This window comes from Artemia franciscana, chromosome 5, assembly GCF_032884065.1.
Source record: "Artemia franciscana chromosome 5, ASM3288406v1, whole genome shotgun sequence".
In the NCBI taxonomy this organism is placed as follows: domain Eukaryota; kingdom Metazoa; phylum Arthropoda; class Branchiopoda; order Anostraca; family Artemiidae; genus Artemia; species Artemia franciscana.
Window position 1 is genome coordinate 26,591,559 of NC_088867.1, and position 14,559 is coordinate 26,606,117.

The window sequence follows — 14,559 nt, forward strand, 5'->3', positions numbered from 1 at the left end:
GTTAAAATCAACAAAGACAGACTGTTTCAAAATATATGTTGCTTTTTTGTTTGTTGTTGTTTTTTTTTTTTTTTTGCAAAGAGGTGCAGCCATAATGTTGCTCAGCATATTAATCAAAGCGAATAATATAAAAGAAAGTGCGCAAGCCCGGAAGATAAAACATGAAGCATTTTTTCCTTTTAATGGAGTAGAGAAAATTATTGCAACTGTATTGCAAGTATGAAAAGTACTGCAACTACATAAAAAGTATTGCAAGTTCTTTTTTTTTTTTTTTTTTTTTTTTTTTTTTTTTTTTTTTTTTTTTTTTTTTTTTTAATAGTTCGTTCATATACTTGAATATGAAGAATATACTCAGCTGCACTTTAAAATGGAATTCTTCAAACCATTTTCCAAAAAATTGTTTAGTGTTCGATGAAAAAACCTTTTTTTTTTCGTTCGTTTCTATATCAATCTTCATTTGTTGAAGAAAGCCTTACAAATATGCAGAATTTAGAGTCAATCAAGTGATTTTATGCTAAATCCAGAAAACAGATATGAAATCAGACTTAGCTTGACTTCTGACTGGCTTAGCCTGCCTAGACCAATAGGACACATACCGAAACAAAAGTAAACTGTAAAGCTCTTATTACAAAAAGTAAAAAAAAATGAAGAGTATAAACAAAAGTTAAGTGATGGCGAGAACAATACTAATGATAACTAGAGTGCAAGTAGAAATGTTTTTTTTCTAATATCTAGTCTATCAGCATTTAAGACCTAGACCCAATTCTTTTATGCTCAATTTTTAAAGAGATTTGACGAATCCCAATTGACACCACTGCTTGAGAATTTGCAGCGATAGTGAAACTCAGGCAACAAGAATTCACCATGATTACTTGGTCACTATTGGCCAACTAAGTAACGCAACCCAGCGCTGGAGAGCGTACAAGGAACAGTGGAAAAATAAAGTGGTAACAAGTAATTTTCTGAAGAGCTGTTTAGAGTGATTTGTTCCTTTTCTTTCAGTCGATTTGCGTTAGAAAACGAGTTTTACTATAATGGTTACAGGTTATAGGAGGTACAGTTCGTCTGAAGTTTAAGTCTCTGCAGCAAATTTCACGACTCGTAGCCAAAAAAAATGATGGAAATTAAAAAAAAAATTATTGAAAAAAAAGTACAAGAATTTCAAAAAAAAATCTTCTAAAATACTAGTCAAAGGAGGAAAAGAAAAATCTATTATAACTCCCTTACATTAAATTTTCATCCAATAAACTCAAGTAACCTAATTGATTTTCTCTAAAATATAAAAAAAATATATCAATAGCGAAATCTACATTTTTATTATTCAAAATGAAAAAAAGAAATCTCACTGAAATTACATAGACCATGGCTGACATCTCAGATATCTTGTCATAAGCACAATAGTATAGAATAAAAACGACGATGCTGGCCTTTATAAATAAAGTTTCCATACCGTAACTATTCTTGCGGTACAGCAATCATTTTACAACTAAGAAAATAGTAATTGTAGCACCATCAAGCTACCAGGCAAACTTATCCACTCAATGCCTTCGAACTGACAACATACACCAACTTCGACTTAGAACAAATGAGTTCTTCTAAGGTAATAGTCATTGATAGTGGTCAGCAGATTGGAATTCAATTTTACACCATGACTTGCATGGCTTACATTTGTTCACATGGGGACAGGAGGGTCTAATAAATTCTCTTCTTTACGCCAAATTTTGTGTTCACCATTTGAGCTTTTTTTATTTTAAATGTTTCACGGATTCACAAGCAACAAACACGAGCATGATCATAGGCCATAAGGAGACAAATAATATCATTATTATTAAAATAAATACAGGGGGTTATTTTCACATTCACAGGTAAAAGTTATAATGTGGAAAAAGATATCAAAACAGATTCTAAATAAAAACAAGGGAAACAACGAGAAAAAAAGAAATAGTCATAATTTTTCCAAATAGCAACATGCAGTGTTAGGATAGCTGACTTTCAATTTTTCGGTTTTTTTCTTCTTTTAAATCAGGAATATTTACGACAAGAAGATGTAACACAGAAGGGCTCTTAATAATTCACGTCTCTAATTCTCACTTTTAAGTACCTAACAATAAAAACACTAAATGCAAAAATATATCAAGCTCATTTACGAAGTTTATCTCGTATCTTTTTTTATACTGGGTAATATCAATAAGATTATGTGAAAATACCGTTCTATTTACAAAAAAAAGTGAGAAAGAACCAATACAAGAAAAAGAATCAACAAGAGAATAATCTAAACAGGAAGAAACTCCATATCGTTTTACAGGCATTTCTGTCACTTTCTAAAAAGTCAGGAATCAGTAACAAAAAAGTGAAAGCTGCTGAAGAGATGGAAATCACCAGCTTTTTTTTATTGGAATGAAAAAGTAGAACCGAATTCATACTAGACAACTCCATTAGCTACAAAAATATCAAGAATTTCATGTTCCTATGTATCAGCTAAACCTGCTTTCAGACAATAAAAACACTTGCAACTGAAAGTGATTTATCTTCAAGAATTTTACGTACATTTTTATGCGTTTCTCCGACTGTCGGCGATCCATTGACTTCGACAATCCTGTCACCTGCCAAAATACCAGCTTCAGATGCGGGCGAGCAGGGATCAACATTTCCAATAAATTGACCTGGTTTTGATTTGTCCGAGAGGAGGTGAAATCCGTATCCATCAGCTCCTGGCCACTTGATGATGTGACATAAACGTGGAGAAGGAAGGTTCGATGTATCCTTAAAAACAAAATAATAGGAAGAAAGGACATAATGCACAATCTAGGAAAATTTTGGAACAGGTCTTGGCTGTGTTTTCTTTTCATAATCAAATGTTTTCTTTTCATAATCAATTTTCATTTCAATAAGCAAAAATCTAACCAAGTAGAATTTTTCCAGTTCTAAAGAAAATTTAACTTCTCGGTTGGACATACTTTAAGTCCTTTCTTGGAACAAAATCTATTGTCTTAATGACGCTATACAGATTGGCAAAACTGTAACTGATCCAATTAGAATAATTTAAAATTACGAGCTAATCACAAAAAGGCAATGAGATTTGCAAGGACTAAATAACGAACCTAGCCTAGAACGAAATGATCTGTGGAACTTCTGTGGAAAGTTTTTAGCTACGATTTAGGAGATGATTATGTAGGCCATAGTTGACTTATTTTCGCTAAATCTGGAGACTACGATTTCCAATTTTAGTTAAATCAAAGGATACTCATATTGAAGATAAAGAACAAAATGTGTTGTCATCGCAATGACAACAGTGGAGTGAACCTCGTCCCATAAGCATATAGAAAAAAAGAAATGAATCTTAACAAAGAAACTGAAAAAGAATAAATCTTTGATCGTAAATCTATATTTGATCTATTTTACCCGGTACGAAAATCACGATTAGTTTTCTGTAGCAAAACAAATTCATTTCCTGAGTAAAAGAGCCAAACACCCATCGAAAACGGCGTCAAACCAAGAAGAAGAGTACATCCCTAAAACCCATATGAGCTATACTGGGCTAATGGGAAAATCATATTTCTTAATTTTTCAGAACCCCCCCCCCTCATCAAGGAAAACCTACACTTTAGGCGTAAATTTTTAAAATTTGAAAGCTCATTTCAAATAGCTCGTGCCAACGAACTGTAAGTAAGGAGCGACCCGGCTCAATAGTAATTGAAACTCTAAAAAACGGATTTTGATACCAATAGTTACATCAAAAGAATTGCATTTTAATGCTGATTTTAAACATACAAGTTTCATCAAGTTTAGTCTTACCCATCAAAAGTTAAGAGCCCGAGAAAATTTGCCCTATTTTAGAAAAGAGGGGGAAAAAACCCTTAAAAGTCATAGAATCTTAAGAATCTTATGAATCTCATACGCTGAATGAGATTCAGCGTATCAGAGAACCATGCAGCAGAAGTTTCAAGCTCCTATCAACAAAAATGTGGAATTTTGCATTTTTTGCCACAAGACAGATCACGGATGCGTGTTTATTTGTTTGTTTTTTTGTTGTTGTTTTTTCCCCAGGGGTGATCGTATCAACCCAGTGGTCCTAGAATGTCGTGAGAGGGCTCATTCTAATGGAAATTAAAAGGTCTAGTGCCCTTTTTAAGTGACCAAAAAAATTAGAGGGCACCTAGGCCCCTTCCCACGCTCTTTCTTTCTCAAGTCACAGGATCAAAATTCTAAGATAGCCATTTTATTCAGCATAGTAGAAACTATGCATAGTAGAGACCTGATAACTATGTCTTTTGGGACGACTTACTCCCCTACAGTCCCTGTGGGAGGGGCATAAGTTACAAACTTTGACCAGTGTTTACATATAGTAATGAATATTGGGAAGGGTACGGACACTTTCAAGGATTTTTTTGGTTGGGGGGGGGGGTTGAGGGGAGGGGGTAATGCGGTGGAACTTTCAATGGGGAAATTTGTCATAGGGGAAGAGAATTTCCATGAAGAGGGTGTAGAATTTTTTAGCAGTTTTTTAAAAACAATGGAAAAATAAATATGAAGAAGTTTTTTAACTAAAAGTAAGGAGCAGCACAAAAACTTAAAATGAACATAAATTATTACGCATATGAGGGGTTCACCTCCTCCTAATACCTCGCTCTTTACTCTAAAGCAATTTCATTATTTTCGACTATTCTACTATTCAACTATACTATTCTACTTATTCTACGGACTTTGTGATTCAGGGGTCATTCCTAAGGAATTAGGACAAAATTTAAGCTTTAGTGTAAAGAGCGAGGTATTGACGAGGGGGCAAATCCCTCATATACGTAATAAAACATACGAATATAGAAGTTCATTACATAAGTTACGTATATTTTTACTAATAAAAACGTTCGTAAAAAATTTAAAGTTCTAGTTGCCTTTTTAATTAACCAGAAAATTGGAGGGCAACTAGGCCTACTCTCCGCTACTTTTTTTCTCAAAATCGTCCGATCAAAACTACGAGAAAGCCATTTAGCCAAAAATATAAATTAATATGCAAATTTCGTTTTAATTATTCATGTGTGTGGAGCAAAAATCAAAACATGCATTAATTCAAAAACGTTCAGAAATAAAAAAACAAGTTTTTTTAACTGAAAGTAAGGAGCGACATTAAAACTTAAAACGAACAGAAATTACTCCGTATATGAAAGGGGCTGTTCCCTCCTCAACACCCCGCTCTTTACGCTGAAGTTTTTTACTGTTTTAAAAAGTAGAGTTGAGAGAAAGAGTCAAACTCTTTCTATATATTCTGTATATATTCTGTTAATTCCATCTTGTTATATAACTATAAATTCTGTTAAGTAACTATAAGCATCTGTGCATGTTTCCCTTCAGAAAAAAAAACTTGTATGATATTCAGAAGCGTTGCACAGAATTAAGGTACGAATTATTACTTAGAATATTGATTTTGCAAAAAAAAAGAGCCGGGCCCTTTCAACAATAAGCCATTTGTCTTAGAAAGGAGTTACGCAGCCATCATCCCAGACAATCAAACAACCAAAACAGACCATTTGTCTTGAGAGCTTGGACATCACATATGCAAATTGTTAAGCATTCAACACGCACAAGGTGCATTGCCTTTTTCTAATTGTTGGCAGTATATACGCATTGTTCTTCCTTTTTTAGTCAAACAGCATTGTAGTTAGAAGTTTTCTCATTTATCTCTTCTAGATTATTCGATGAATCAATGTCATTCATGGATCTATGTTAGTTTACAGCCAGGAAGGCTGTTAAATCCTAAGCCTTACAGGTGGATTACCCACAGTCATGCAGTACAAGTCGAAAAAACTACCATAAAAGTTCATTTCGAGATTTCATCAGACTACTTTAGTAAGTGGTTATATTTATAAGCACCAATGGGTTAAGCGTCTAGAACGAGCAATGAGTTAGTAGGTACATTTCAATCCACGTTCACATGATTCAGTCATTCACCTTAAGATGGGTGGCACTTGCACTTGTACAAAAGGTGGGAGGCACTTGTGCCGAGTCCTAACCCGTTATAGGGTACCACCTCCATATTGAAGATGCGGTAATGAGGTGCATTCTGACATTCTGGATGTTTGGGTCTTGTCGGGCTAATCATCCGGCAAAGCTTCTTTTACCTGGTTATGATACAATAATAAAACGCCTCGGACAAAATAGATCACTTGTAGACGTCCTTTAGCACGTCCACCGACCATCCAAACGGGCTTGTTTATGGTGGCCCACTGCAATTACGTTGTCTCAGATCTGAGTTTGACCAGTTCCTATATTTAGTGAACTTAGTCAAACCGCCTATCATTTGCATCACTGAGACAAATGTCAACCATGACATACAGAGCAGTGAGGTTGCCATAAAGGGATACACATTTCTCATGCGAGATCGTGAACGAAGCAACAGCACTAAATATGGTAGATTAGGTATTGATGTTTATCTACAGAGCCATATACCATATTCATGCCTAAATATACCCGATTCAGTAGGCGAAGAAGCTCTGTGGGTTAAGGTGACACTCCCAAGTAAGTATGCGTTGTTGGTGCCTTGAATAGCTCTCCAACTTGTCAGATTACCATCTACCTTGAAGCCTCCCTCAAATACATTCAGGGCAAGTATACTAAGTCTGCCATTATCCTTCACTGGGACTTCAACGTCCATCATAGTGTGTGGCTTCGCAGCAAAAATACTGACAGGAAGGAGTCAGATTTGTATGATTTATCTTTCTCATACGGACTGGAACAACTCGTCGATTTTGACACTTATCACGGCCCTAAGCAGATCGTTTCATCTTGACCCCTTCCTTACAGATCACCCTGACCCCTTTAAGGTAGACGCTCATGTTTTCACAAGTGACCACGTTGTCTTCATTAAACGGGGAAACGTTTATTCCACCTCCAATAAAGCACGAGCGGACAATCTGGTTATACAAACAGATGATTGGGACGGATCGAACTTCTGTCAAGGGGTTATGATATTGGGCTATTGTCACTCGACATTGCCAAACCTTTCGGCAGAGTATGACACCGTGGCCTGCTAAAGAAACCCCATACGTACGGTGTTTGTGGATGTCTATTAAGAGTGATTAAGACCTTTCTTTCAGATCGTTTACTGGGGGTGTCCTCAACGGATTTAGTTCCCGCGAATAGTCAGTAAAAGCAGGAGATTAAGACCTTTCTTTCAGATCGTTCACTAGGGGGTGTCCTCAGCGGATTTAGTTCCCACGAATACTCAGTAAAAGCAGGAGTTCCCCAGGGCAGTGTCTTGGGACCTACACTCTTCCTTATCTCCATAATTGACATGGAAGACAATCTTGCAAGCCCTCTGCATTAATTTGCCGACGACAATATGACACACTCAGTCATCCCAAAACACAAAGACCCAACACAAGCCTCCCTTTACCTACAGATTAATCTTTATAAAATCGAAAAGTGATCTGATACGGGGATGATCAAGTGTTAGCACCACTCCAGAAGATCCAGATAGGGCAAACAGGGTGTTCTGCACCCCCTACACATGACTCGCTCCAGCTTCTAAATGAAAGGTTTGATATAGCGTCAATGACTGTTTTCAATAAGTACATGAACTCGCATCCCTTAAACGATATATCTCACATTTTCGCAAAGGAGGACAAGCCAAGAATCGAGTACTTAAGGAAGAGCTTCATCCGGCGCTGTACTTCTATCTAGAATGATCTTCCTGGGGATGTTATTCCTGCAAATCCGTCTGTTGACTCCTTCAAAAGAAGGTTCAACAGACATTTAAAACCTCGAGGTTTCAAAAAGAGATAAGTAAATAGCAGCATATCAGATACCTTTAAGTACCTGGTACCTTGAATATAGGAATAATAATAAAAAAATTAATTGCCCTGCTAACACATATCGAGTACTAAATATTTAGTACAAATACAACTGTTTCTTCGTTCCACATGACGGGGATCATAGAATTCAAACAAAGATTCGAAGACATTCGACATTATTTTCTTTATGGTTTTGTATTTCTAAGAAGTTTTTAGCAATTCCTCGAATAAGAAAAAATATAAGCATATGTGGAAAAACTTAATAACTTAATGTATTAGGTAAGGTTAGTTTTAAACAGAATTTTAAACTTAATTCTTTTCCCTCTCGATTTTCCAGGCTACTACAGGAAAATTCTTGCTATATCGTCTACATATTAGCCATGAGAGAAACACGGGTGAATTTGAAAGTTTCTTGAAATACCCACTGATCTCGATGTTTGGGATTTGCTTTAAATAGTAGCCGGGTAAATTCTAACTTAAAGCCCAGTTTCCAGTAGACGTTTTATAAACAAACCCCAAACGAATCAGCAACAGCAACAATTAATTTTCTTGTGTTCTATTAAAAAAAACGGTTTCCTCGTCTTTTCATTGGATGATTTGTTTTTAAATAAGACAATAAAAAGCCGAACAAAAACAGCTTAAAACGAGAATGTTATTCCTTACCCCACTAGATATACTCGATCGAAGACTTTCTGTATCACTTTTGTTGCCGTTGGATAAGGATTTGGTAGGCGTTTTCAAAGTTTTTATTCCTGTCATAGTACCAGTTATCACTACTCCTTTCTTAGAAAAATATTCATCCGTTTCTTTATCCACTACTAGGAGTTTTGTTTCGTTGTAAATCGATTTTATCCTGGCAACCACCTGAAAGAAAAAGAAATAAAATTAGAAACAGATATTTACAGTCGATAACTACATACAAGGTTATGGAATAAGGTCGTTTTTTACGGCCTTGATAATATTTTATAAATTCTGCATGCCCTTTTTACAGAGGATACGGGGCAATGACTGGGGACAGATACACTGATTCAGGGTGGTGCGGGGACTGATAAACCCAATGGATATTTAGGGTTTTATCATTCTTACCATTAAGTATTTCAGTGAGATTTATTTATTAACTTCAGTGCCATTATACTATCAATGCCTACTAGTCCCCGTTTTCTTGCCACCATCAGGCTACGCAACTTCCATAATTGATTCACATGACAAAAGGCAAATACTATGTACGAAAAATCAAATTCTCATTTAAAGGGATATTGACTTTTTTCTCACTATCTGTAGCAACTTTCTTGTGGAAGAATAGGAAGATATGTCTGCGAACCAGTATTAAAATATTGGAAGATACAATGATAACGGCGGTCAAGCAAGGTTTTGAAACGTGGGCGCTTCGGAAGATGGAGGAAGATTTGTAAGATGTTTTCCAAAGGAAATATCTACGGATAATTTTAAGTACCAATTTGACTACCGTATTTCTATTCTGTTCCAATTTCTAGGGCAGTAAGGAGACAAAAGTTGACATGACTAGGAGAAGTTTTGCGGATGAAGGATGACAGATTGCCAAATATTTTACCTTTCGGCTATGCATTTAGGCGGAACAAAGAGAAGATTATCCTCGAATGGGGTGAAAGAGGTCGTAAGAGAGGAAGTTGGAACTTCCAAGGATAATTAAAGAGAAGCTATCATATGGATGATGTCTATAGGTGCGTAACCACCTTTACCTGTTGTACTCTGGTCACAGACATCAAAATAAAATAAAAATATGTCCTATGTAGGCAATAACTATCTAAATCAGATAATTTATAAAAAGGAGGATTAGGTTGAATTGTATTATGTTAACTGCATTTCAAGAAAATCGGTGTTTTGTAACAAGAAATATTATCAATATTAATCTGACAAGTAGTCTGTGACCTTTACCTTTCTTACAATGGGCTCCATGGAACAAAAAGATTATGAAAGTATAAATTTTAAAGTATAATTTACAGTATAAATTGAAAATTCACACTGTTCTTACACAACTTTGTGAGTTCTTTAGAAAAAGTTCTAAACCAACATTTTAATTCTGAAGGCGGCCAATGTTTGAGGGGAATGGGCAGAACAAACAAAAATCACCAAAAGTGGCAAAATATGGAAAATGTAATAAATTACCGTAAAAAGTTTAAAAAAATAACATTGAGGTTTCATATGGGCACGCTACTTCCTCTATGTGTGTCTCCAGTATGTTCCTTTAAATAAAAGCCAGACAACTGTAATTCTCTCCACAGGAATAAGACTTAAATCATATTTTATGTGCATACTTTTCTTGATTACAAACAAGCCCAACCACAGAATTGCAACGCCCAATTTATGATTTTATGGTAGCATTTTGTTTTTCGCTGTAGCAATCAGAAAAGTTATAGTTTCTAGAACCCCATGAGGATATATTTTTTTTTTTGCTCATTTTCTACTAATTATCACGCATGTTCCTATTTTTCAAACTTAGTGCCCCCTAAACGCAAAACTACATAACTACATATGAATGTCTTCTTCATTAAAAATAAGTTCGCGGGTATCTATCATGTTTTAAGACATGTATGGTTGTCTAAGTTTCCACTTAACCAAACTAAAAAGTCAAATTTCATTTTTATTGTCCCTGGTGCTGTCCAAAACTGTTTCTTGAAACCGGCTTTTGCAACTGTATTTTCGTCCTTCCTTGGTTTAGTCCGAATTCGATTCGGAGAAAAAAAAGATAAAAATCTTGAATGTCAGCAAAAGCATTCCAGGCATGACGCATGGTGACTTTTATTGCGCTTAAAAAGGCTTGTTTACAATTTCATATCTTTACAACAACCAACCACAATTTGCATTCTCGAAGCGTGTCCAATAATGTCTTATACTTTATATATAAAGTATACTTTATTTATAATATATAATGTAATATCTTATACTTTTATTATTTTACCTTCTTCTGTTGCAGATTAATAATCAGATTTATTAAAGATGGTCATACTCAATTTTTTTTTTTCTGGGTCGACAGCAGAAAATTTTGTATTTTACATTTCACACAGAACTTGGATCTTTCAGAAGGTGTTAGAGGAGGGGGGCAACCCGAGGCACTCTTTCCATTGCTATCATCTTTATGCATCCTTGTTATCAAGAAAGACGAAAAACGTAATATATGGAAGAGTTTTTGGTATTGGGAAAGATTCAAAACATGTTGAAGATACATCGACCTCTTTTCGAGATATTATTAGCTATGTATAGCGTAGTCAGGACAGTAATGCGAGTGGGAAAACAGTTCTGCAACAGTTTCGTGATAGTCATTTTGTTCAAAACAGTCTAAAGATCAAGACAAAAGGCCTCTAGGGTTTACACAATATCTAGAGCCTGGGAAGAAGGGTTGTAAGTCATGCCCCGAAAGCGTACAAGGTTTTTTGTGGAAGAGGCGGTCGTATAAACCTTGGAGGGGGCTCATTTGACTAGAACTTGAAAGCTCTAGTTTCTTTTTTAAAGTCAAATGATCAGAGCGAACCCCCCTCCCCCATGCCTTCTTTTCCTCAAATACACCCGATCTAAACGCTGAAATAGCCATTTTGTTCAAAATAGTGAAACATCATATAACCATGTCTCCAGGATTGACACAGCCCCAGAGCCCAGGTGCAAGGGTTGTAAGTTATGCCCCAGGGGCATACGAGATTTTTCCGGAATGCGTAGTTGTGGGAACTTCGAAGTGGGATCAAAATGATTGAAAATCGGGATTTCTAGTAGTCTACCAATTTTAAGAGTCAAAAGTGATTGAAGGGCAACTAGCCCCCCACATCAAATGTCTCCGAACAAAACTTTGAGATAGTCATCCTGTCCAAAATAGCGCAAAGGTCAAATAATTATGCCTCCTGGGTTGACAAAACCCCTACAGCCCCAAGGGCAAGGACTGTAAGTTATGCAAGCTGTCCATTGTTAACATATAAAGTTTTTATGGAAGCGGTGGTCGTATAAACTTCGGAGAATGTTCGATTGATTGATAGCAACGTTGAGGTAGTCATTTTGTTCAAAATAGTCAAAAATCATATAATAATGCCTCCAGGGTTGACACAGCCCCAGAGCCCAGGGGCAAGGGTTGTGAGTTAAGCCCCGGGGGCATATGAGATTTTTCCAGAATGGGTAGTCGTATGAACTTCGAAGTGGGATCAAAACGATTGGAATCGGGATTTCTAGTACTCATTTTAAGAGTCAAAATTGATCGGAGGGCAACTAGCCCCTCACATCAAATGCATCCGATCAAAACTTTGAGATAGTCATCCTGTTCAAAATAGCGCATAGGTCAAATAATCATGCCTCTTGGGTCGACAAAACCCCCAAAGCCCGAAGGACAAGGACTGTAAGTTATGCAAGTTGTCCATTGTTAACATATAAAGTTTTTATGGAAGCAGCGGTCGTATAAACTTCGGAGAAGGTTGGATTGATTTGAAACTGTAAGTTATAGTTCACTTTTTAAGAGTCAAGTGATTAGAGGACAATCAGCTCCCTCCCCAATTCGCCCTTTTTCTCGAATAATTTCGATTAAAATTTTGAGGTTGCCATTCTGTTCAAAATAGTCCGAAGGCCAACTAACTGGCTCCTGGTTTGATAATTCCCCCCAGTCCTCAAGCCAGGGGCTATAAGTTAGGCTAGTTGCATATTCCTGACATACAAGGTTTTCATGGAAAGGATGGTCGTGTAAACTTAGGAGGGGGCTCATTCGACTGGAAATCAAAAGCTCTAGTGCCGTTTTTAAGAGTAAAAAGTGATGGGAAGTAACCCATTCCCCCAGCACCTGGGGCAAGGGCTGTAACTTATGCAAGTTGCCCATTGTTAACATATTAGAGGGTTTTTGGAGGGGTTGGTCGTATGAACTTTGGAGGAGGCTCATTCGATTGAAAATTGAATGTTCTAGTTCCTTTTTAGTGCCCTTTTTAAGAGTCAAAAGTGATTGGAGAGCAACCACCTCCTCCCCAAACACAACCAACCAAAATTTTTAGATAGTCCTTTTATTCATCATTATTGAAAACGCCAGTAACTGTCTTTTGGGCTTCCCCCCATGAATAGCTCAAGGGGAAAGGACTATAAGTTACGCAATTCGTCCCTTGCTTACATATAGTATTTGCTATTGAGAAAGGTCGACATGTTCGACCTTTAGTTCACAAAAAGACGAAGGGCGTTCAGCTGAACCTTTCAGAGAATATTGGAGACATTGCTGAAGTAAATCAAAATATGTCTTGGAAATATGGGTGGTCAAAAGGGCGTAACTCGGAAATAACTAAGTGCATTGATTTGAAACTTTCAGGAAATGGTAAGGGGGTGATCAATTGGCCAAAAAGACAATATTTTCACGATACTACAACTACAACTACTACCACTAGAATTACTACTTCTGTGATGACTACAACAAAGGCTGGGTATAGAAGTAAAAAATTTGAAGAAATGCTGGGGGAAAGTTAAACTAAATCAAAACGTGCAATGTACATACGGATTGTCAAAACGGTTTATCAGCAGTATCTTTGGAATGGCTTACCGTATCGTGCTCAAGCTTTCAGGGCATAATGAGACGTTCAAGTGACAAAAGGCAACATATGAATACTAATACTGCTCCTACTACTACCACTACTACTATGATACTAGTAGCCTATTATTAAGAGTAAGGGTATGAAGGTGAAAATTTGAGAGAATATACAGGGAAAATTTGAATTAAATCAAAAGACATTGTGTGCATGCAAATTGTCGAAAGAGTGTATCTCCGATATGTATTAGGGTATTAAGTTGGAACTTTCAGGGAACGCGTAAAGGGGAAGAAAACGACCAAAAGGCAACATTTGCACGCCACTACTACTAGTACTACTATTACTGCTACTACTACTACAACTGCCGCTTATGTAGCAAGTATGGCCACGGCTGAGGATATTCAAGTGAAAATTTGAGGACGTAGGTAGCGAAACGTAGTGACGTAGGGAGAGTGAACGTAGTGACGGGGGGAGAGGATGAAGCACAGTAACCCTGTTCAGTCTAGATGTTGTTTTCTGGATATTTTGTTCGTGAGGGGGTGTACAAAAAACTTTATAAAACGCATCAAAATTTGTTTATTTGTATTTTTGTAGCCTTTTCCCAAAAATAATTTTTCGTTTTTTGTTTGATTTTTGGAGAGAATTGAAATTGTGTCGTAGGCTGAAAGTTCTCAATGTCTTGGATCGTGAAACACTATTGAAAAGCTCATAATTTTTGTATTTACTTCAAGATTTTTCGAGCTCTAAAGCAACTTTCTTGTTTTTACTTTTACGTGGACTTTGTCTTTTCAATAAAGCGCTAATTGTGTATAATCTTACAGATAGAGAAAAGCATCAGTAGTCAGTTTATTTTCGCTAATCCTACAGATATATGTTGCATAGACTTAAAAGCAATAATTTTTTTTATCTTAAGTTACAATTTCGCTCTTTTACTTTCATCAGAAAACATTGTTTTTGCGTTAATTAGTTAAATAGGAAGTGAAAGGCAATAATTAAAGCATCAAAATGACATGTGTTCCTAAAAAGCATTGTATTACTATCTAAAAGAATGTAAAAAAAATCTTGTCCCTTATCTTTTTACTGCCCAGAAACCTGAAACAATTCATAGCTCTTTGCTTATCTATTTCTCAATTTGAATGCTTTTTCAAGATAATTTTTGTGTTTGAGAAAGTATTTCAGGTATTGATTTTGCTACTTGCCCCTGTTTTTCTTTCTTGTTCTCTTTCTATTGGAGTCTATGCAGATATTTTGATAGTCTT

At 36.2% G+C, this 14,559-nt stretch overlaps 1 protein-coding gene across 3 annotated transcripts in view; it reads right to left on the reverse strand.

Annotated features, from left to right (window-relative positions):
* LOC136027186 (Na(+)/H(+) exchange regulatory cofactor NHE-RF1-like) overlaps window positions 1–14,559 on the reverse strand; it is a 95,390-nt gene that overhangs the window by 39,325 nt on the left and 41,506 nt on the right. For all 3 annotated transcript variants that reach the window (XM_065704195.1, XM_065704196.1, XM_065704197.1), the window contains 2 exons: window positions 8,451–8,651; window positions 2,548–2,763 (listed from right to left, as the gene is read on the reverse strand). In XM_065704195.1, coding sequence (XP_065560267.1) covers window positions 2,548–2,763; window positions 8,451–8,651 — 417 coding nt within the window. The remainder of the gene's footprint in view (window positions 1–2,547; window positions 2,764–8,450; window positions 8,652–14,559) is intronic.